The sequence below is a fragment of the Bubalus kerabau genome, chromosome 8, assembly GCF_029407905.1.
Source record: "Bubalus kerabau isolate K-KA32 ecotype Philippines breed swamp buffalo chromosome 8, PCC_UOA_SB_1v2, whole genome shotgun sequence".
NCBI lineage: Eukaryota > Metazoa > Chordata > Mammalia > Artiodactyla > Bovidae > Bubalus > Bubalus kerabau.
In genome coordinates, this window is record NC_073631.1 from 80197688 (window position 1) to 80220194 (window position 22507).

At 53.3% G+C, this 22507-nt stretch overlaps 1 protein-coding gene across 2 annotated transcripts in view; it reads left to right on the forward strand.

Annotated features, from left to right (window-relative positions):
• Positions 1-14964, forward strand: part of NUDCD3 (NudC domain containing 3) — a 70755-nt gene extending 55791 nt beyond the window's left edge. Inside the window, exons 4-6 of one of the 2 annotated variants that reach the window (XM_055590691.1) lie at positions 249-392; positions 10116-10304; positions 14845-14964. In XM_055590691.1, the coding sequence (XP_055446666.1) occupies positions 249-392; positions 10116-10304; positions 14845-14871 (360 nt within the window). In that variant the 3' untranslated portion in view covers positions 14872-14964. Of the gene's footprint in view, positions 1-248; positions 393-10115; positions 10305-13210 lie in introns of both variants that reach the window. The other variant, XM_055590690.1, reaches the window with a different exon arrangement.
• Positions 14965-22507: the final 7543 nt, after the last annotated feature.

Consider the following 22507-nt stretch of genomic DNA (forward strand, 5'->3'; position numbering starts at 1 on the left):
TTCTGCTCCCACAAAGCACCCCCTGTTACTGTTAGGCATGTTGAAACTGTAAGTGCATTCTCTTGAAGGACATGACAACACAGTCTCCTTCATGTATGAATTGGTATTATTTTCTTGGTTCAGTGGACCTGGTGACTCTTGGCGTGGACTTGCATCCTGTTCTCCTACCGTGTGCAGCCAGGCACCTTGGAAACCACTGTTCCCTCCTGTCTTGGAGCACAAGGTGATTCTCTTTCGCTCTGTTCCAGGTCTCGGTGACCCTCAGCAGCAGCTCCATCCGGGTGGCTGTGCTGGAGGGTAATGGGGAGCGTGTCCTCATGGAAGGAAAGTTCACCCACAAGATCAACACCGAGAGCTCACTCTGGAGCCTCGAACCCGGGAAGTGCGTCTTGGTAAGTGTGGGTTGTGAGGCTGTGAGCGTGTTGATTGCTGCAGCGGGGGAGTTGCCCCATTGTTTCCCACGTAGCTCAGAAGGCACCTTTGTGGGCTTCTGCTGACTCACTGCTGCATCTGCAGCCTTGGCCCCTGGGGTCCCAGTGCTTGGCTCCTTGAGGTGGAGCCCCTATCAGTGAGAAACTCAGGGGCCCTCGAGTGCAGTCTGTTCTCCTGCCCACACACAGACCACACACGGTGACCACGGAGGAGGTCCTGGCGGGGCACCATCCCCAGAGTGCGGCGGTGCTGCTCACACTGGATGTGTCTCTTCAGTCTCAGAGGCCTCTCTCTCCAGGGATTCAGTTATATCTAAAAGGCAAAACCAAATAAGTTAAAAATTAAAAGTCAGATCATTTACATGAATGCCAATCTGGAGGATGCAGAGTTAATAAACTCAGACAGCCTTATTTGATAAAGGGGGTCTCAACTGGCTAAGCTAACCAAGGGTGTGGGATCCAAACTAAGGGGAATGTGTTCCAGTTACTACATTCTTCCTTCATAAGAGCCTTGCACCTGTTCAGTGGGCAGCATGCAGGGAAGCTTCCTCCACCAAAGGGAGACTGTATATATGGGTTCATTCTTTTCCCTCCTCCTGGGGTGCTTAACCTGGGGCATGGTGAAAGGGGTAAAGATGAAAAGAAAAATATTAAGTCTTTGGACAAAGAAAAGCCTCAGAATTTTATGTAGAAATGTTCTTTATGTACAGTTTCGTCAAGATCTACTTGTCTCTGGAAAATAGATGCCCATGGGCCTGCCTGTTTGGTCCTAACCGGCAGGCCCTTGGGGTTCTGTTTGGCTTCTCTCAGCTCGCAGACACCCATGCCGGATGGAACAGAGAGGAACCCCCAGTGCTGGGTCAGCTGGAGGTCTTGGTGTGCTCGGGACGCATGGGCGCACGCAGCCCCTCTGTGTGGCAGGGACACCGGTGGCAGAGTGCTGGCCAGGTCTGCCAGAGTCTTGTTTAGACCTTGCTGTGTTGCATGGGCCCCGTCCTCAGCACGAGCGTGTGACAGTTGTGATGATCCCCCCTCATTGCCCTGGGGCTCAGTCCCTCATCTCTTCACCCCTGTGCCTCCCCACTTGCAGTGCCGTTCCCCAAACTATGGCCCATGTTCTTATCACCAGTTCCTCCATTTGCAGACTGCCTTCATGGTCATGGTCTCATCTGGACTTCGCATGGTTGTGGGAGGTAGAAAGCCAGGGTTTCATTGTCCCCCTGCCTACCGAGGTCGTGCCAGTGGCCAGTGGGAGCCAGCGGCTGGCAGGCTGCCCTCCACAGGTGCTGCTGTGATGGCTCAAGTGGTCCCAGAAATGTGGACTCGTGACCTTGGCTGCCCTGTTGTCCACGGGCACCAGGCCTGACGTCACCTATGTGGGGTTGATGGGCCGTCCAGAGCAGTCCCAGCAGGCAACTGCTGTGCTGGTCTCCCTCTGAGGGGCACTTCTGCTATCTTCAGCCCTGTAAACCCGAGCCCGTGCCTGGGATGGAAAGACCGGCCTTGTTGCTGGACCCTGAAGGTTCACAGCCTCTGTTTACAGCCCACTTGGTCTGTCAGGGTTGTAATCAGGATACCGAGGATTCCCTTTATTTGACATTACTTCAGTGAAAATGAGGTTGTTACCAGGTAGCTCACTCTTTAGGGTGTTTGTCACAAGAGGTAACACTGACTTCTTCACACCTGTTCCAGAGTCATGTCATCTTGTGTGTTTTATACAACTTAACATCTGAACACAGATGTGGCTTGTGGCCAGGGCCTTAACTCCTTGTAATTCAGGCCTCCATCTATTGTGTACAGGCACTCTGGCCTGGCTGTCTGAGATGCCTGGCAATGCTGTTTCATCTCAGCAAGCCTGTTTTACAAACCAGGATGCTGACACTCAGGGTGAAGGGCTTGCTCAGGGTGGATCCAGACCCCAGACACGGAGGCCTCCTGTTCCCTCCTTCTCTATCAACCGGAAGGTACCCTGGAGGGGGCAGGCAGGGGAGGAGAGCTGGTAGCAGTGTGGTGGCGTTTGTGAGAGGCTGCACTGGGCCAGCAGGGAGACTGGGGTGTCGCCGTCTCTGCCAGCCTTGCTGAGGTGGCCCAGGTGGCCGGTCATGTGCCCAAGCCCCGTGGTCAGCCCAGGTCCTCTTCTGGTCCAGGAGGAAGCTTGTGCCCTGGCCACCATTTAGTTTTCCAGTTTGCTTTTGCCAGGCACCCGCTGCTCAAGGAGTTACAAAGGAGCAGCCCTGGCTATGGACCGAGGGACACCTGTTGCCGCCCATAAGCATGGCTCAGTTCTGCTCCTGCTCACTGCGCAGGGTCCACGTAGAAACCTCCGGGGATTGCGGGTGCTGCGCTGGTTCTTTCCCTGGTTCCTTTGAGTGGCTTTCGTCATCCATGGATGGTGTCACATTGCTAATGCTGCACCACTTGTAGAAGGGAAAGGGGACTTGTTTAGAGCATCATATCCTCCTCTGGAGCTTTCTTGACAGCACAGCCGCCTGTTTCCCTGGCGTGCACTTTCTCCTGAGATGCGGGGCTCTGCCTGTCTCCGCCTTCCTCCTGACCATTGGTACAGCCAATGCCTGTGTGTTGTGGAGACACTGTTACTTGTGGAGCTGGAGGTTTGGTTTGTTTTCAGTGTAGTTATTTATTTTATTGATGACGCCGAGTGCCATGTGTCTGAGATGATACTGTAGTGCAGTGAGCACGCTGCTTGGATGTGTGAAGACCCTGGTGCACCTGCTGCGAAGAACCAGTGCCACTCCCTCGAGCCTCCGGAGGAACCAATGTGGCTGTTGTGGTCACCAGGCCTGCTCTCTGCCTCAGTCCCACTAGCCTGAGCCCCACGGTACCTCTGTTCCCTGGTCTTAGAATGAGGCTCAGAGCCTTGTGTGCTTATCACTAAGTGCCAGACCCTGTGCTAGGCACTGGGGCGATTGAGGGAAATCATCAAGGGCCCACCTCCTAAACTCTGAGTGGACTGGAAAGGGCCCCCAGATGTCCTCGCCAAACCCCAGAACCTGCAGATAGGGCCTGTTTGGAGGAAGGGTCTTTGCAGATGACAAGATGATCCTGAATTATCCAGGTGGGTCCTAAATCCAGTGACAAGTGTCCTTAGAAGAAGAAAAGACACAGACACACAGGGTGACATGACTGCCAGACAAGGTTCCCTAGAAGCTCCAGAGGGAGTGCAGGCCGGCAGTGCCTCGATGTCGGCCTTCCAGCCTCCAGACAGAGAAGATAGATATCTTGTGGCAAGCCCACCATATGTGGGCTTTGTTACGGCTGCCCTGGGACACTCGCACAGGCTGTACCACAAGGCACGGTTTCTGTGGGGGCCACTTGGGACAAGAGGGGTCCCCCCAGGGATGCCTGTCACCTCGCCAGAGCCCATGGCCTGAGTCTTCACCTCCCAGGCAGGCTGATGCAGACATGCCCCTTGATTCCCAGCCACCGCTCTCTCCTCGCCTGAGCCGGGATCCGCATCAGACACGCCCAAGCAGCCTTTCAGAGCAGGCAGGGGTGGCAGCTAAAACCGGATGACAGTTCTTGCCTCCCTCCCTCCCACACTTGAGAATGTTAAACGAGGCTGCTTGATTCTCAAGCAAGCTCCTTTCTTGGTTACGGAGACGTGAAACCAGAGCCTCCCCCTGTGTCTTGTTCTGTCCCAGAACCCGCGTTGGCTCACTGCCCTGGTTTCTCCCCGCAGGTGGGGCTGATGGCCAGGCCCTGGGCGCCTGCAGGCCACGGCCTCGTGCCTGTGATGCTCCACGTCTCGTAGCCATTTGAGAGGCGAAGCCCGTTCACACGCTGACATGACCCACACTCGAGTCATTTAAAGTCAGTGCAGGAGCTGCAGTGTTTGCAGACCTTTGTCCACTTGCCTTAAAGCTCACACGGCTGTGTGTCTGGTGCCTGAGCCTGGGAGTGTTTTAATGCATGCTGCACCCCCATATTTAGATGATTTCTTTAAATTACAGTTCTCAGAAGCGGGGTTACAGGCTGACTGTTGTCCTTGGCCATTGCCATGGCTCTTCCCTGAAGGATGTCAGATTTCTGTGACATCACCAGGTCCCTTTGCACCCCAGCACTGGGCTTGTTCATTTTAACTTGTCTTTGCTGACTTATTTGCATTTATCCCATTTGTTCCTTTCCATTTTTCTAGGGAGGATATATGTTTCTCTGTGAAGTGGTTCACCATCTTTGTTTCTTCGTGGGTGGCTACCTGCCCCTTTCCTGGCCCTGAGGGACCATTGTTCAGCTTAAAATACAGATTAAGTTATGTTAGTATTTTGGCAAGAGCCCAAGCCTGGAAATTAGTCCAGGGAGTGAAATGCAAGTTCTTGGCTTTCAGTACCCATGTCTCCCGGGACCTGTCATGTTTCTCAGGCTGGTCACATTTTTGGCATCATTGCCAATCCCCAGGTCCCAGCCAGAAAGAGCTGAGGCCTGATGTTGAGAAGTAGGTGGCCTAAGGCATCATGTTCCAGCACCGTTCTGGAGAAGTTGCCCAGTGAACAGGAGGGATGTGCCAAGCCGAACCAGAGGACCACGCTCCCAGTGGACGAGCAAGCACCCCCTCCATCCCACGTGGGAGGAGAGAGTAGAGGAAGCTCGGCAGCACGTGGTCACTTCCAGCCACACCCCCATCATAGCCAGCTTCTGTCTGGACCTCAGCGCTTTAATGTTAAAGCTTAAAAATTTGTTAACATCAAAGACTGGCAGTTTCCCCACAACAGTACTGCCCCTGGCAAAGCCCTGAGAGGTCAGTGGTCTGGCTGGGGATCACGTTCTCCCCGCAGAAGTACCTGAAGCTGAGCAGGCCCCCTGCTGTCTCTGCCTGTCTTCTGTCCTGGTTTCAAGGCAACCCCCTGAAACATCACCCGCAACTTTCACGCACATCTCCTTGGTCCAAACTTGATCCCACGTATGGGCAGCTGCGAGGAGCTGTCCTCTTGCCGGGCACACTGCCTCCCTGAATAGAAACAGGGTTCTGTGGGGGGAGGGGAGGGGGATGAGTGTCAGCGAGTCATCAGCACAGATTGGGGTGCTGAGGTAAGCCGATCCACATGGAGGTGGAAGTTTCTGCGAGGACATTTTGGGAAAACTGTTCAGCCAGCACTCTGGGGGTTCCCCTGAGAAACTGATTCTCGATCCGGGACCAGTTGCTACAACCTGGAGGAAGGCCGAGGGATAAGGGTGAGTTATCAGGTCACAGCAGCCACCCCTGACCAGCCAGGCTGGGGCACTCTGAGTGCTGCATGGTCAGGGACTGGAGTGAGTGAGAGCTGTTGAGATGCTGGACATCCAGGAGCTGGTGCCGAGAGAAGGCCCCTGCCGGCCTCCCACAGCTTCTGTTGGGGCTGGCAGCATAGTCTCCCCGCCACTGGGGGGGAGAGGGGGTCAGGGAGGAACCCCCAGGCGCCGCAGCCACGTGACGTCTGTGCCTGCCGGTGGGACGTCGCAGGAGGGGCACAGCATCGCCTGTGCAAGGTTCTACTGGGGGAGCCTCCCTGAGTCATCAGGAGCAAGCACTAGACAAACCCCAGATGAAGAATGGATTTTATTTTATTTTTTTTTATTTAGATCAAAGGATTATAGTTTTTTTAATATAAATTTATTTATTTTAATTGGAGGTTAATTACTTTACAATAATATTGTATTGGTTTTGCCATACAGCAGCATGAATCCGCCACAGGTATACATGTGTTCCCCATCCCGAACCCTCCTCCCTCCACCCTGAAGAATGGATTTTAACAACAAAAGACCGCAGCGGCAGAATGTTCTAGGTTAAAGGGGACAGGCCCACTAAGATGTAGTCGGGACCCTGGACTGGATCCTGTGCTGGAGGCAAGGGGAGCTGAACTCTACTGGATTGTCCAAAAAGTTCAGGTTTTTCTTTAAGATGTTACAGAAAAATCCAGATGAACTTTTTGCCCAACCCAGTAGTGAAGAACTTTCATATCTTCAGGAAGAGGCACTCACTGAAGTATTAGGGGTAAAGGGCCAAGATTCTGGAACAAGTGTCATGTAACTTACCACATATTATATATATAAACTTACACACAGTGAGAGTGTGTGTGCAGACACATGCATGTAATAAAAGGGGTAGTGTGTTAACAGTGGGTGAATCTAGGAAAAGGGTGTGTGGCTATTGTTTGTACTTGAACAATTCTAGTAACTTGTGATATTGAAATTGTTCCAGATAAAATGTTTTAAGAAATGAGATGGCACATAAGTCCATGAAAAGATGCTCAGCATTGTTAGTTGTTAAGGAAATGCCAATTAAAACCACGGTGACATGTCACTTCATATTTATTTGATTGGCTCCTGAAAAGAATCAACAGTAGCAGGTGCTGGCAAGAGTGTGGAGCCCCTGGAGCTCCCCTGCGGAGACGAGGGCCATGAAGTTACACATACACTTAGACTACGGATGGGAAGGTCATAAAGTTACACATACACTTACCGTAGGACCCCGCAGCCCTGGTGTCTGCTGGGTGTCTACGAAGGGGAAGGGAGACACATGTTCACACACAGCCCTGCAGGCAGCCTGGTAGGTGACTGCTGAACCCTGGAAAGGCCCACCTGGCCACCCACAGGTGCGTCAGCCCACCGTGTCAAGGGGTTACCCCTCCATGCATGCACAGCGTGGCTGAACGCCAGACCACTATGCTAAGAGAAGAGCAGACCAAGACACAGACCAACAGATGGCAAAGCAGGTGGCGGGCTGAGGGGATCACTGACAAGGGGACCAGGAACTTTAGGGTGTGGCTTGATAGTGGTGGTTGTGTGGCTGCATTTGTCAAAACTCATAGGGTGGACCTACTCTCACAAGTGAGTTTTACTATGTGCCAGCTTACGCCCCCACAAACCCAATTAAAAAAAATAACTGTTAAAAAATCAAAACCAAATGTTAAACCATCAGACTACTTTATCAAAGATATTATTTTTAGACCTGAATCCTTCAGCCCTATTCCAAGAACATTTTCCCCGTGTCCTCTGGGTGCAACATTTCGTATTGCTCAACCTGGAAAAGGAATAAAGTTCTGACCCACTAGCACAGGAATGTGAGGACATCGCATTGAGTGAAAGAAGCCAGGCATGGGACACATAGCCTTTGGGTCCATTTCTGGGAAGTGTCCAGAAAAGGCAAATAAATGATTTGTTGCCAGAGCTGGGGGAGGGCAAGGCTCTGGGCAGAGTGGGGAGCGACCACTTGTGGGTACGAGTTCTCTTTTTGTGATGACAAGAATGTTCTGGAACTAGACACAGCCTCTGTGAATGCAGAATGCATTGAACTGTTCACCTTAAAATGGCTAATTCTATGTTGCTGTGAATTCCACCTTAAAGGTGGTGCTAGGCTCATCTTAATGCCTGTTGGGTGTGCAGAGTGCCCTCGCAGACGTGTTCTGTGGAGGCGGGAGGCACAGGTAGTGAGGCCCACCAAGCTCCTCGTCAGGATCAGTCCCGTGGTGCCCCGAGCCGTGTTAGGCCTGGGTGTGCGTGGACCTGACTGGGACACCCCACATGTGGTTTGTGTGAGAAGGACCAGCAGCAGAGCACCAGGGTGGGGTTCAAGCTGCTCCCCTCCCCCCCCCCCCCCACAGTGCCGTTGAGGGCTGTTGGCCTGAGCGCAGCTCTGCTCTGCCTGTGGCATTGGGCAATCCAGGTGAGGTGCTGACTTCCAGGTAGAGGTAACAGTGTGTATTTTACAGGGCTTGGATTAATGCTAATGATACATGTTAAGAGAGCTCAGCAGTGATAATGAGATCACTGCTGAGATCAGTGATCACTAACAAAGACACGAATAAAATAAATCCGAAGGGTTTGTTCTCTTTGGAAATTTATATTCTGTAAGTACAGTTGTCTCTCGGTATCCTCAGGGGGTTGGTTGCAGGACCCCCAGAGGATACCCACGTCCAAGGATGCTCTCATCTCCTATATAGATGGTGTTGTGTCTGCACATAACCTATATACATCCCTTCTCATACTTCATGGGATGTACCTAATACAATGCAAATGCTATGTAAAGAGTTGTGGCTGAAGGAGACAAGTTCAAGTCTTGCTTTTGAAAACTTTCTGGAAATTTCTTTCCCAAATATTTGTGATCTGAAGTTGGTTGAGTCAGTGGATAGAGGGCTGACTGTTCCTCAGAAGCTCTCCTGGAATAATATGAAGAGAGTGGATTTCCCCCTCAAGCCTTTCACTGCACTGGCCCAGAGATCGGCAGTTCCATGAAGATGGGGCTCAGAGCTTGGCACTGGGGTCTTGGAGGGCCAAGTCAGGTCCATGCATGCAAGCAGGAGAGTAAGTGGGCAAAAAGCTGCCTGAGCAGCTGGGCTGAGCAGCTGGGCAGAGCATCTGGACACAGAGACTTCACTCTGACTGGAAACCGTGGTGTTGGCAGGGTAGAGGCCATTCATCTGACGAGGAGGGCAGGGCCCCTGCCGCCTCACCCCTGCCATCTGCCCGTCCACGTCCACCCATGATGGTCAGAAGTGGGGCAGCCTTGTGTACTGGGCTGAGATACTGACGTTGATTCCGTGCTTGCGGTTTTCTGGAGCTGTCTGCACTGCATGACCTGCCCTATCAGCGCCCACACCTCAGCCGCTCTCGGTGCCTGGGGCTGAGCTCTGCTGGACCTGGGCTCCGTAGGGGCTCTTGGTGCACCGGGGCAGAGGGCTGGAGTTGGCAGCACTGCCCCCCGCAGCCCGTGAGCCATGGGGCAGGCTGACTTGTGGCCTGTGAGCACGCAGTATCTGCACAGATGTCACTTGTCAGGATTGCCCGCTAGCCAGTCACACTGTCCTCATGGCTCTCTGAGTAAGAGCTGCTCTTGCTGTGGGCTCCTCATCTCTATCACCTCTGCACACCTTTGGGCGTGACTGGGGGTTTCATCCTGTCCGAGAGTGGACAACGTGAGGTAGGTTCGCAGCTCACCTGTCAATTCTTGGTCAGCTGATAGAGAGTTTCCCCAAGAACCCAGCCGCTGGGTGTAGGAAGGGGTGTGGCCTGGACCCTCCCTGTGTGGACGCTGGGATGCGTGTACTTGGCTTCACCTTCAGGCCAAGCCCTGCTATTCCGCTATCCTTGTCTCTGAGTTCTCATGCCCCCCTGACTCTTCTGTCTCCTCCCTGGGCTACACCATGAGGCTGGGCAGAAAGTGAGTCACAAGCAGTGGTCGCCCTGGCCAGGCCAGGGAGGACAGTGGGACAAAGAAGCCTGGGCATCTGGTTGTGGGGGAGTCTGTCAGGCTGAATGCTTGGTCCCCTGGGTTCCAAGTGCCCCCAGCAGGCAGGAGACTGGCTACTGCACTTGGAAGCAGGAAAGGTCATTGTAGGGGTGGTGAGCTAGTGGGGCTCCACAGGTGTATGTTGAAAGAAGCTCCTGTTTGGGCTCAAGCTTCCCTTAGCAGCTCTGGAGGCTGTGACGGGCCAGTTACCCCTGGTGGTGCAGCTCAGAGCAGCTGGAAACGTCCCCTCTGATGAGCAAGCTGGGCTTCTGGTGGCTGAGCAGGTAGGGTTGCTGATGCCCGTCGGGGGGGTCACTGTTTTTCTGAGAGGACCTGGAGACAAGGACCATAGGCACCACTCAGTCCCAGTTCTGGAGAATGGAATCCTCAGTGTCCCCACATTCCCGGGTCCCCAGTGCCGCCTCCCCAGCCCTGACCCTGTCTCTGCCCTCGTGTGCCAGGTGAGCCTGAACAAGGTGGGTGAGTACTGGTGGAGCGCCATCCTGGAGGGTGAGGAGCAGATCGACATCGACAAAATCAACAAGGAGCGCTCCATGGCCACGGTGGACGAGGAGGAGCACGCCGTCCTGGACAGGCTCACCTTCGACTACCACCAGAAGCTGCAGGGCAAGCCGCAGAGCCACGAGCTGGTACGGGCACTCACACTTCCTGGGGCTTGAGCTGGGGTGGACCGGGCATGCTGCTGTCTGTGCAGCTGCCTCCTGGGTCCCGACACGGCAGCCTGGGCCTGGTCACTGCCTGGGGTGGGGCTCTGGTTCTGTGCCTGGACCGAGAGCCCAGGTGGCAGGGCCGAGAGGTGCCTCTCCAGAGGGTCCTGGTAATGCTGCGTGTTCTCACCTCACATACTGGGGCTGTTCCTCCCCTCAGCCCCTCCAAGACCCTCAGTACAGGAGGAACAGCCTGGCCCCGCCCTACCTCAGGTCCAGTGCAGGTTTGACCACAAAGGACCAGGGGGAAGAAAATTCTTCCAAGTCACTTTCGAAGTCAGAGGCCTGAGAAGCGTGGCTGGCCGGCAGCCCAAGAAGGGCAGGAGGACATCAGTGACTGGAGAGGAGGCTCGTCTGGAGCCTGTGGTGGCAGAGAGGAAGATTAGACTCGTGCTGTCTTTCTCCTGTTTGATACTCCCAAGAGGGGCTGTTTAGAGAAGAGAGTTCCCTTCTCAGTGTCCCAAGTGAACCACACGGAGATTTGAGAGGAGGGTCGAGGTGTAGAGGTCACAGCACGTTTTCAAGGTCCTGTAGCTGGTCTGGCAGCAGGGTGGGGTTTGAACCCTGAGCTGGTGTTAGGCTTGTCTGTCATCCTTCCCTGAGTCTCTGAATCATCCCTTGATCTGGTTCACCAACCTTACCTGGGCTCATGGGGCTGGAGGCCAGGACTGTGGTTGACCATTGGCTCCCAGGCACCTGGTAGTCTCATCTGTGGAAAGTGGCCTCAAGCTGTAATCCCTGAGCTGGCCTAACATAGGACATGGGGTGCAACCACCTCTGTGGACGTTTAGGTGGCAGTTTTATCCAGTTAATGCTGCATTTGCCTGTAGCCGTCAGGTGAAAGAGCAGTCTGAACACTGACCTGACAGGAGAGGGCCCTGGGCAGCTGTTGAAAGTTTGGATGTCCGGCCCCAGAGTGGGCAGGCACTAGGCCATGAGGTCTAAATATGAAGCAAGAGGTTCCTGCTGATGAGCTCAGGGCTGGGATCCACCGATCAGGAAGCATCTGAAGAAACATGAAGACGCTGGTCTGATGGAAAGGCTTCCGTGGTTTGAGTCAGAGGTGGTGGTTCTAGCAGGACTTGTCAAGGGCCCGGCAGTGCTGACCGTGATGGCATGAGTGCCTGGCTGAATGCAGTGCCCTGTGGAGGCCTTCAGTGGACACACGGGAGCCCTTGGATCTGGTGCAGGCGGTGGGACTCAGTGGTGACCCCTCATCCAGCTGACCTGCTGCTGGACGGCTCGGTGCCTCGGGGCTGCGTTAGGAGAGGCAGGGGCACCAGCACTGCTGTCTGGGACTCCTCTGGGCTCAGCAGGGATTGGGAACGAACGTCTGCATGCGGGGCTGGCCTCCTAGGCGTCCCCCTGGACTGTCTTCGGTACACGGGGCCTTGAGGGACATGCAGTGTGGGGAGCAGGGTTGGAACCGAGAGGAAAGCGTGGAGGCATGAGGATCCGGCAGAGCTGGCGTGGCCTGGTGGTGAGGCCACAGAGCTGGCCTCTGTGGCGTTGAAGCCCTGCACAGTCACTGTGGTCCCCGGAGGAGAGCGTCCCAAGGAGAAGAGAGTCAGCACGCTGCAGGTGGCTTTGGTTGAGGGTGGTGGGAGGAGAGGCGGCTTAAGAAAGTAGGAGGTGGCAGTGAGGGGCCTGGGGAAGGACCAGTGTGGGGAGCCGGCTGAGGACCCTGTGGGGCTGGAGCAAGAGGGCCCATCAGACTGCCCGTGGCGAGGCTGGGGTACGGGGACATCACCGTGGGTCGAGCTCAGAGGGTGTGTCTCAAGTCAGAGCTCACTGGAGAGGGTTTGTCTCAAGATGCTCAGATGAGGGGCGTGTAGTGAGAGCTTGAGGAGGAGGTGACTCAGAGTGGGCAGTGGGCACGAGCCGGAGGAGGAGGGATGGGATGCAGCTCGCCCTGTGGCTGCCGGCACCCAGAGGCACGCAGGTGGGCGGGGCTGGGCATCTATCCCCTTCTCGGGCGGCCTGCGGGCAGCTGTGCCAGGTGCTATTCTAAGGTCCTTGGCGTGTGTCAGGTGTGCCGAGCCGAGCGCAGTATGTACTGCATGTCTGACATGTTTGCTGCTGCACCACTTAGGTGGAGTAACGGGGCAGAGAAGGCCCCGTCAGGAGCCCTGCAGTCTTGTCAGACACCAGGAGCTTTCCCCTCAGCTCACTCTGTCAGCCTGGAGGTTAAGAGGTGGGCAGGGCTTTCTGGCCCTGTGGCCGTGAGTCTCTTCATTTCTCCTGGTCAGAAGGAAGGGGAGAGGGTTTCCAGCCCAGTGTGTTTGCAGGGAGGACATGGAGGGCAGATGTGGGAGGGGACAGGGGGCAGCTTCCTGCTGCCACCCCAAAGGCTGGTGGTACAGACTGGGATGATTGAGCCCACCTTTGATAACAGCTTTGGCCCCTGCCCCCAGGGGCTGTGGGATCGGTGATTGGTGGGTACACAGTCAGACATCCTGAGGTCTCTCCCTTTGAGTCACATTCCTAGACTATCTGAGAGCACAGGCCTGGAGACTACCCACCTTGTCCCTATGAAAGGGGAGTAGAGACCCTCTCTAGAGCTCAGTCGGCTCTGTGGGCTGTGGCCCTCAGGCCCTCTGGAGCTTAGACAGATACTCCTGGTGAGCAGGGACAGCATCCAAACCAGGAAGGTGGCCGGTGTTGCTCTGGGGACAGGATGGGGTGGAACCCGAATGTGGGGAGCAGGGGCTTGCAGAGGGTCTGCTGTCAGCCCAGGCGGGTCCTCTTCCAGAGGAAGCAGAGCAGAACTCTGCTCTGGGACGTGCAGGCCTGGTGAGTACAGTAACCTCTCTGTTTTCTGTTTGTAGAAAGTCCATGAGATGCTGAAGAAGGGGTGGGACGCTGAAGGCTCTCCCTTCCGAGGCCAGCGATTCGACCCCGCCATGTTCAACATCTCCCCGGGGGCTGTGCAGTTTTAATGACTGGAGGAGAGGACGCCCTCGCCGGCAGGGAAGTGGGGCCTCGGTCGTGCCCCTCAGCTCCCTCCTGCCGGGGACTCGCTGTCTAGTTCACATTTGCCATCCTTTCTTTCAAGGGTGAACCGGCCTCCACCCCTGGCCCTGCGTCTCCAGACTGTTTGAGAGCAGGGCTGGGCTGTGCGGCCTTGCCGAGGGGGTGTGGGGAGCAGGGGCTGTCCCAGCGGGCGCAGCTCTGGGCCCTGCAGGCGCCGCTCGCCGCTCCCTCCCTCCCTGCACTCGCTGCTCTGCTCCTGTGCTCTCTGCTTGCTGTTCTCCGTGCGCTCGGGCGGGCGTGGGTGCCCCTAGGCTGTGGAAGCTCAGGCAGGGATGTGCAGGCTGAGGGCTGGGCTCAGGGCCAGTTTGGGGAAGCTGCTGCCTTGCCCTCTTGTTGGGTGTGTTCTTGTGTAGTCTTGCCCGTCTGTTTGTATGTGTCCCCTGCCTTCCTCGTCGGGGAGCCACGGAAACCAGGGTGCTGGTCTCTGGTTCCGGATGCTGGAAGCGTCTCTGGTGGCCTCAGGCCCTGCACAGCAGGGTCTCTGTCTTCTGATTGGCTTGTCCTGCTGCCCCCAGCCTGGCACTTTCCCCTGGGGGACTGGTTCTTGTCAGAGCAAGCTGGGCCAGGCGCCCTCAGGAGACCCCACGGTGTGCCACTGCTCACTGCAGCCCTGGGTCCTTTCTTGGCTGAAGCCAGACTGTGCCACCCAGAGCTTGGGGCCCTGCTCCCGCGGCTCTCCCAGGACCCAGAGCCCTTGCCCTCCGCCAGGACCGCACGGCTGCCCTAATGGTTGTTACCTTGCAGGCCTCTGCACCCTGGAACCTGCCCTCGAACTCTGTGTGCTGGACTTGGGGAGGAGGAGTCCTGGGGCTGGGGACGTTCCTTCTAGAAGCTTCCCCCTTCAGCTGCGTGGGTGGGAGCTGGTTCATTGCCGTGCGTGGGGGCAGGTTTCTGGCTCACAGGGACCTGTAGACACATCCCTGGGAAGCAGTTGCTTGCTCCGGTGCCATCACGGGAGGTGTGTACCCCTGGTGACTGGTGGGAGCACCACCAAGGGGGCACGGAGCACTGTTGTTGGCTCTCGTCACCAAGGCTGGTCATGGAGCTGCTGAGGCCCCCCTTCAGCGTTCTCCGGGTCTCACCTGTCCCATGTAGTGAGAGGTCTCACCCGTCTGTGTGAGAACCGTTCTGGCGCCGTGCCTGTCTCCTCCCCTCCGCCACCACCAGGGGTCCTCTGCCGTTACCGGGTGGGGTATGAGGCCTGCACCTTGGCTGTTTGGGAGCTGTGGACTCCATGGTCAGTTGTCTTCCTTTTGCCTGATTTTATTTTCAAGTGTTCGCGTTTCTCCCCACCCCACTGGGGGTAATAGCAGCTTGCCGGCATCTGGGAGTGGCAGGCTGGAGGGCTTGCCATCCTGTGGGCTGCCTGCGCCCCTCGCTGCTGGCCTGGGCCCTGGACCTGTGCACTCTGCCTGTTTTCTCTCTTCAGACACGGCAGGAGCAGTTTGGCCACTGAGCTCCATCAGCTGAGGTCCAAGGAAAATGGGGTGCCCGCCTGCGAAATCACCTTGTCTCCGGTGTTGGTTTGCAATAAATCTGTATTTAAGCACTTCTGGGTCTGTGTGTGATATTTTATGCCAAGACAGTTTTCACTATGTGGTCATTACCCGAATTCTAGCCATCAGGCCCATGTATACAGCAAACACCAAAATGGGAATTCCTAAATAGCTCCCAAAGCTGTTTCTTATCCAGCCTGCATCCTGGCAAGACTTCACACAGCTTTCAGAAACATAATAAGCTTTCAATCAGGAAAAAAGATTGTAGCTCTAGAGCTCACATCCATTTCCAAGCAGGATTCGAAAGACTTCAGCCAGAGGGTCCTTGGTGCCCCATTTACCTGCAGTGGCCCCAAAATGCTGGGCTCATGCTTGTGCCTGCACCCCTCCAGGCATAATAGGCTTGTGGCACGTCCTGGTGCGTCAATCACATCACAGGCTGTCCAGTGTGGCCTCCCCCCCACCCACCCCCATTGCAGGGGCCGAGCTCAATGGGCAGAACCTGGTGGGTATTTCTTGAATGAATGAAGAATGTAGACAGTTCAACAGTGAAATTACCAAGCAAACTCCCAGGGCAGAAATAATCTGCCAGGTAGGACAGCACCGTCTTCAATAGTTTGTCTCCAAAGTGTGCAGGAGGGAGAAGTCAGGAGTATTTTGTGTGCAAATGTGTCCAGGAGGTGGCAGCTGCCTTACAGAGACCTGACCACTCAGAGCACAGTCTGGGGAGCACAGTCTGGGGAACAGACCCAAACCCACCTCCAATCTGCTCCCCAGGCGGCCAGCTGGCAGCAATCTCAACCCAGGACGGACAAGTTGTTTCTGTGAATAAAGAGTGGAGTGTGGGCGTGGAAGCAGTCCTCGGTGAGCACTCTCTCCCTCGTGGACAGAGGGCAGGCGCCAGAGCAGAGCCCCTGCCCCGAACAGTGCCGCGCACATGGCGCTGGTCCCCCGTGGCCTGGGAATCAGGTTGTCCAAGCCTGGCTGCTCCCAGGCACACCTCTCCTGGACATGAGGTTGGCACGCTGTCGCTCGGCTCGCTGATGCCCCCTGGACATGGTTAGGGATCCCAAGGCCTCTCCTTCAGTCCCTATCACAACTTCAGGGGCGAGGAAAAAGTAATCATCTGCGATTTCAGGCTCAGCTCACCCCTCAGCTTGTCCACACGAGCTTGGTTTTATCTACATCCTTGGGTTTATTCTTTATAACTCAAGGTTGGATCACTGGTCTGCTTTCAAAGGGGAAAAAGGAGCATCAGATGCCAGGTGGGGCCTTAGATCTCCCTGCCCCTGGAACCTTGAACTGGACGCCACTCCCTGCTCTCCCAGCCCTGTTCTGCGGAATCTGGCATCTGCTGCCATTGGTGTGGGGAGGGGACATCTGAAATCACACCCTCCAGCCCCCGCTGGGAGAGTCTGGCTACTATGACTCAGACTTGGTGGTGCTGAGAGGGGTCAACCTGGTGGCGCAGGGAGACACCACCTGTTTACAGGGCACCCGTGGGCCTGAGTGGCCGTCCTCCCGCAGAGCAGGCCCAGGCCTGTCCTTTCTGGAGGAGGCCTTTGCAAGAGAGGTGTCGACCCGAGGATGAGTCAGGGCTTCTCCAGGGAGCTCAGGCCAGACCTTCCATCACCTCTGTCCTGGTTCCTCCTGGGAGGGATCCTAGGCTTTTGGCCAGCGCCGGCTGGGGCATTAGAGACATTTTGGCTTAAACTGCCTGTGTACAATGGCCACAGGGGAAGTGTCACCACTGAGGCGTGAGCTGGGCCCCGCTTGTGTCCTCATTCCCAGTGGGACCCCCTGCCTCTGCTCTTGCATCACCCCAGAGATGGTCTGGCTCTGCATATAGATGCCTAAGGGGTGCAAAGCATCCCCCAGCACCATTCACCCACTGAAACTCTGACAGCCCAGACACTCCGAGAGAGGCCCCCCAGGGCACTTCAGAAGCCACAGCGGAGCAATGATGGGGGGTGGGTGGTTGGCAGAGGTCCCTCCTGTAGGGATGGCGAGCCTGCTGCCTGAGGGACAGAGTCACTGGGAAGCTGCTCAGGTTATGAGCTTGCAGGGACCAGGGTCAGGAACATCGTGTTAGGGTTAGAGTGTCCCCTGATGGGCCCGAGCTGCAGAGTTGTGGCATGGGGAGTCAGCAGCCCCCAAAGAGGGTCTGTCTGGCCTACAGAGTGCACACAGGGGGTTTGGGGTTAACAGAGGCCAGGGAGGGGGTGCAGAGCGGGGCCTCTGGTGGAGAAGGTGCCAGCATTCTCAATGACCACCCATCAGGGCTGGGCTGGTGCGGAAGACCCAGGGTGGGAGACCTCAGTCCAAGGTGCAAGGTGCCAGCAGAGGGCAGAGGACAGCAAAGGGAAGCGAGGCAGGGGCAGGAAGGAGGAGAAGGGCCCTGCCGAGCCCTACACAAGCTGTGTTCTTAAACAGCCCCATCCATTGAGCACAAAGCAACCACAGGAGCCACCCTGAGCATGTGGGGTTTGCGCCAGCTCCTTCCAGGGGTGTCAGCACACACATTGGTGGTTCATACAAGCATCAGTACCAGCACCTGGCAGGACTTAAGATGTGACCTACAGGGCCAGAAACTAGGTGGGAATTCAGATGCTTCCCAGAGTCTGAGCAGTGCTGTCCACCCACCCTGGCGGAGCACCCTGAATCCAACCATTGGGTTAGCAGTGCGTTTGGGGCCCACTGACGTGTTGGCCCTCGCCCGCCTTCAGGAGAGGGCTGGCGGTGCTTGCTAGAGAAGGAGGCTGTGTTCTTGTGCTCCAAATTCCTTCTACCTCATTTCAGGACACTCAGGGTCCAAGAGCGAGGAAGGAAGGAAGAAAGGAGAGCAAGCAGCAGGCAGGTGGGGAGTTTGTGCCCCTCCTAGTCTCTGGACCACGTTCCTATCAAGAGGTTGCATACGGGGTTCCTCAGGACACTGTCTGAGGCTTCCTCCAGTGGAGAGGGTAGCAGGGCTCACCCCTCCCCATGGGGATTCCACTGGCCTGTTCCACCTGCTGCGACACCTCCCTTGGTGTTCCTGCCCAACCCGACTGCCTCGGGGGCTACACTGCAGCCATGCTCTGTCTCTGAGTGCATCAACCCAGTGACAGGAACCCTGTGTTCAAATTCTTGGTTAGGGGGAAGCAGGTGGTGTTTCTGGAACATTCTATCACATTCTGTTGGACTGGACACCATCAGGACATCCTGGGTACCCCCTGGGACTCTAGATCAGCATCGCCCAGTGCCAGTCACAAAGAGCACATCCCGTGTTTATGGTCAGTAACAAGCGACAAGGTCTCTGGGACCACCAGCTCCCTGGGTTAGTGGCTCACATGAAGCCCAGAGATCTGGGGCAGGCCAGGGTATGGGCAGGCACCCCACACGCCCCTGGGCCTGGGGCCAGGGATGTGGCAGTGAGGGCCCAATGAGTCCAGGTCTTGAAAGCCTGTTCCAGGTGTGCAGGGTGGCAGGTCCTGAAAAGGCACCCGTTGACCCCTCCAGTGGCATCGTGACCCCAAGCTTGCCCCCCTCTCACCATCGCCTTCACACCTGGAGAGGTGGGTGCACCTGTGAGTCTACCCAACCATCCCTGGCCTCTGCTCGCCTCCCCGCTCCGGCCCCCTCTCCCCTCTGCTTTCATACTTCTCTCCCTTCCCCTTCCCACTCCCCACCTCCACTTTTCTCTCCCCTTTTCTCCTCTCCCACTGCTTTCATCTCCCCTCTGTTCCCATCCTTTCCTTCCTCCCTCCACTCTCCTCACCTCCTCAGCCCTTCCTCTTCTGACCCCAAGGCAGGAAGATGACCACACCCTTTAACATGTTTATTGTGGCACCATATGCACGAGACAGAATTTAGCGTCCTACCCATGTTGAAGCGTGCAGTTCAGTGGCATTAAGTGCATTCACGTGGGTCTGCAGTCATCACCACTGTCCACGTCCAGAACTTACCTTCCCAAAGCGAAATTCCATATCAGTTAAAATTTTTAAAAATTCGTTGCAGGTATTGGAAGTGAGATTTAACAGAAGTCTCAGTTTCTGGGCTCTGTTGACAGCTTTGGGAACCCAGACAGGTGGCATCCGGGCAGCTGTGGCCGTAGCAGGTGGGCGGAGCCAGCTACTGCAACCCCCTTCGCTCCACACTGCCCACCGACGCTCCCTCAGGTGTTGGAAGTGGGGGCAGGAGAGTTCACGTCAGAGTGCTGTAATAACGGGAAGACATGACCAGCCATTGCTTCCTATGAAGATGGTGGGGGCCTGTGGGCCAATAAATGTAGGCAGGCTCTCCAAGCTGGAAAAGGCCAGGAGAAGGACTGTCTCCCAGAGCCTCGAAAAGAACACAGCCCTGCCAACATTGCTTCTCGCCCCACGAGACCCATCTGGGGCTTCTGACTTCCAGTACTCTGAGAAAGTAACTATGCTTTTTTTTAAAAGTTATTTATTTATTTTTGACTGCACTGCCTTCGTTGCTGCCTGTGGGCTTTCTCTAGTTGCGGCGAGCAGGGGCTTCTCTAGTTGCAGTGCGCAAGCTTCCTGTGATGGCTTCTCATTTTGGAGCACAGGATCTAGGGTGCACAGGCTTCAATAGTCTTGCCTCACCGGCTCAGCTGCCCTGTGACATGTGGGATCCTAGTTCCTAGACCAGGGATTGAACCCACGTACCCTGCATTGGCAACAAATTCTTAACTACTGGACCACCAGGGAAGTCCCAAATGTGTTCTTTTAATCTACTAAATTTGTGGTAATTTGTTAAAAAGCAGCAGTAGGAAATTAACATGCCTGAGTGATAGACACTGCCAATATTTTATATTTTAACTGGTCTAATAGGTGGGTGCTGGTTTCTCATTGTGATTTAATTTGTATTTTTCCAATGGCTGACTGTGGTAAACATCTTTTTATGTGCCTTTTGTCATCCATATATCTTTTTTGGTGAAATGTTGGTGAAATGTTTTGCTTGTTTCCTAATTGGACTAATTGTTTTTAAAAGTTTTAAATTTTTAAAATATATTCTAGGTAAAAGTCATTTGTTGGATATGTGATTTGCAAATATTTTCTCCCTGTCTATGATTAAATCTTTTTAATCTTTTAGCACGGACTTTCTCAGAGCTTAAGTTTTTAATGTTGGCAAGATCCAATTTATTAAAATTTTTTTATAATTCATGCTTTCAGTATCATTCTGTTTTGAGATAAGGTCCTTGTAGACAGTGTATAGTTGGGTCATGCTTTTTAAATCCATTCTACCAATCTCTGTCTTTTAATTGGTGTATTTAGACCATATATATTTAAAGTAATTGTTGGTATATTAGGCTTTTGTTTGTCATTTTAATATTTCTTTTCTGTTTTTGTTCCTTTTTTCATTCCTCTGTTTCTTTTTCATTGGCTTTCTTTTCATTTCTTGAACCTTTTAAATAAGTCTACTCTGATTTATTTGTAACATTTTTTTGTATATTGCCTTGTATAGTTTTATTTAGTGATTGCCCTAAGTATCTCATACACATATATAACTGGTCACAGTCCAGTGGTATTGACATTTTCTCACTTTGAGTGAGTCTAGCCATTTTACTTTTGTTAGTGTCTCTTTATTCTTCTAAGTTTTAAAATACATTTGTCTTCAGTATTTCCTCTACATTGAGAAACCGCATCAGATGGTATTAGGATTTTTACTTTAGCCATGAAATGTTATTAAAGAAATTCATGAAGTGAAGTAGTCTATTGTGTTTGTTTATTTTTTGGCCACCTCACATGGCTTGTAGGATCTTAGTTCCCTAGCCAGGGATCAAAACCAGCCCCTGGCAGTGGAAACACAGAGTCCTAACCACTGGGTCACCAGGGATTCCCTGTTTTCTTTGTATTTGTCCTCTCCATTGTTCTTTTCTTGAAAAAGGTCCTTGCCTTCTTTTGTCATTATATCTGGAGAGCTTCCTTTAGCCATTCTTTAAAGTTAGGTTCTGATAGCAACATATTTTCTTAGTTTTTCTTCATCTTGGAATACTTTTATTTCCCCTGCATTCCTAAAGGGTAATTTCACTGGATTTTGCAATTGACTGTTCTCTTTTTTTCAGCACATGAAAAATAATATGATAATTGTGCCACTCACTTCTGAGCCACCAGGGTTTCTGGTGAGAAGTATGCTGTCATTTGAATGATATTCCTCTATTAGAAATTTATTGTTTCTATTTTGAAGAGTTCTTCTTCGTTTTCAGAAGTTTAGTCATGATGTTTTGGTGTGGATCTCTTTAGGTTTTTCCTATTTGGGGTTTGCTCAACTTCTTGAATCTGTACATTTATCTCTTTTGTAAAAATTGGGATTTTTAAAAAGATACCATTTCTTAAATTACTTTTTCAGCCCCATATTCTTTCTTCCTGCCTTCTAAGATAATAAGAATGATACAATATGAATGTTGGATCTTGTGTCCTTGTTCCATAGATCTCTTCATTTTATTTTTCAGTCTATTTTCTGCCTGCTGTTCAGAATGAGTAAATTCTATTGATCTTTCTTTAAGTTTACTGATTCTATCCTCTGTCATCTCCAATCTACTGGAGAGTTTATTCAGCAAAGTTTTTAATTTGGTTAGTGTATTTTTCAGTTCTATAATTTATACTTTATAGAAAATATTAATTTTTTTAATAAAAAAATTTTTCCCTACCCCTAACCCCACCTCTGTCAACCACCAATCTGTTCTCTGTATCCTTGAGCTTTTTTTTTTTTTAAGTTCCACTTATAAGAGACATTATATGGTATTTGTCTTTCTCTCTCTGACTTATTCACTTAGTATAACGCTCTTGAGGTCCATCCATGTTGTCAACAAATGGCAGGACTTCATTCTTTTTTATAACTGAATAATATTCCATCAGATGTATATATCACAATTTCTTTGTCCATTCATCTATCTGTGGACACTTAGGTTGTTTTTATGTCTTGGCTACTGTAAATAATTCTGCAGTGAACATGAGGGAACGTGTATCTTTTTGAAGACTGTAAGCAATGGAGACAGAGTTCTTAAACAGCCACCCTCAGGCAGAGCAAGAAGAAAACCTGTTAGCTAATCATCATGACGAAGGCCTAAGGGGCAGGTTTCCAATTAGATATACATTTAGGGGCTAACTGTAATCTTTTCCAGAGACCTTGGAGGGTGGATGTTACCTTTCTACTTACCCCTGCCATGCTACAGCAGCCGTGTCTTCTGGTGGCAGGGAGTGGGGGGATCTTTACCTGCATTAGGGCCCTTGTTTCTATGTTTGGTGCCCATTTTTCTGTGACTGACCCACCCAGGAAGCACCTCTTGATCACCCGGTTCCAATGACCAGAAGGGCTTTTATTCCTGGGTCCCACAGGATTGCAGCAGTTGGAGAGATGGTTCTTGTGAGGCTGCTACTCCCAGGACACTGCACAGACTGTGAACTGAGGCACGTCCTCCAGTCTTGCTGTGAAAAAGGCTTCTTTGCTTCTCCTAGAGCATCAGCCTGAGGGGCACACTTCAGGTTTGGCACACATTTAGTGGCTTATAGAGCTGCTCTCAAGGAATGTAGGCTGTTGTCACCGTCTTGACACTCTCCATCTGTCTTGCTTCAGCTCACTGGAGTCACCCAGAAAAGAGTTACA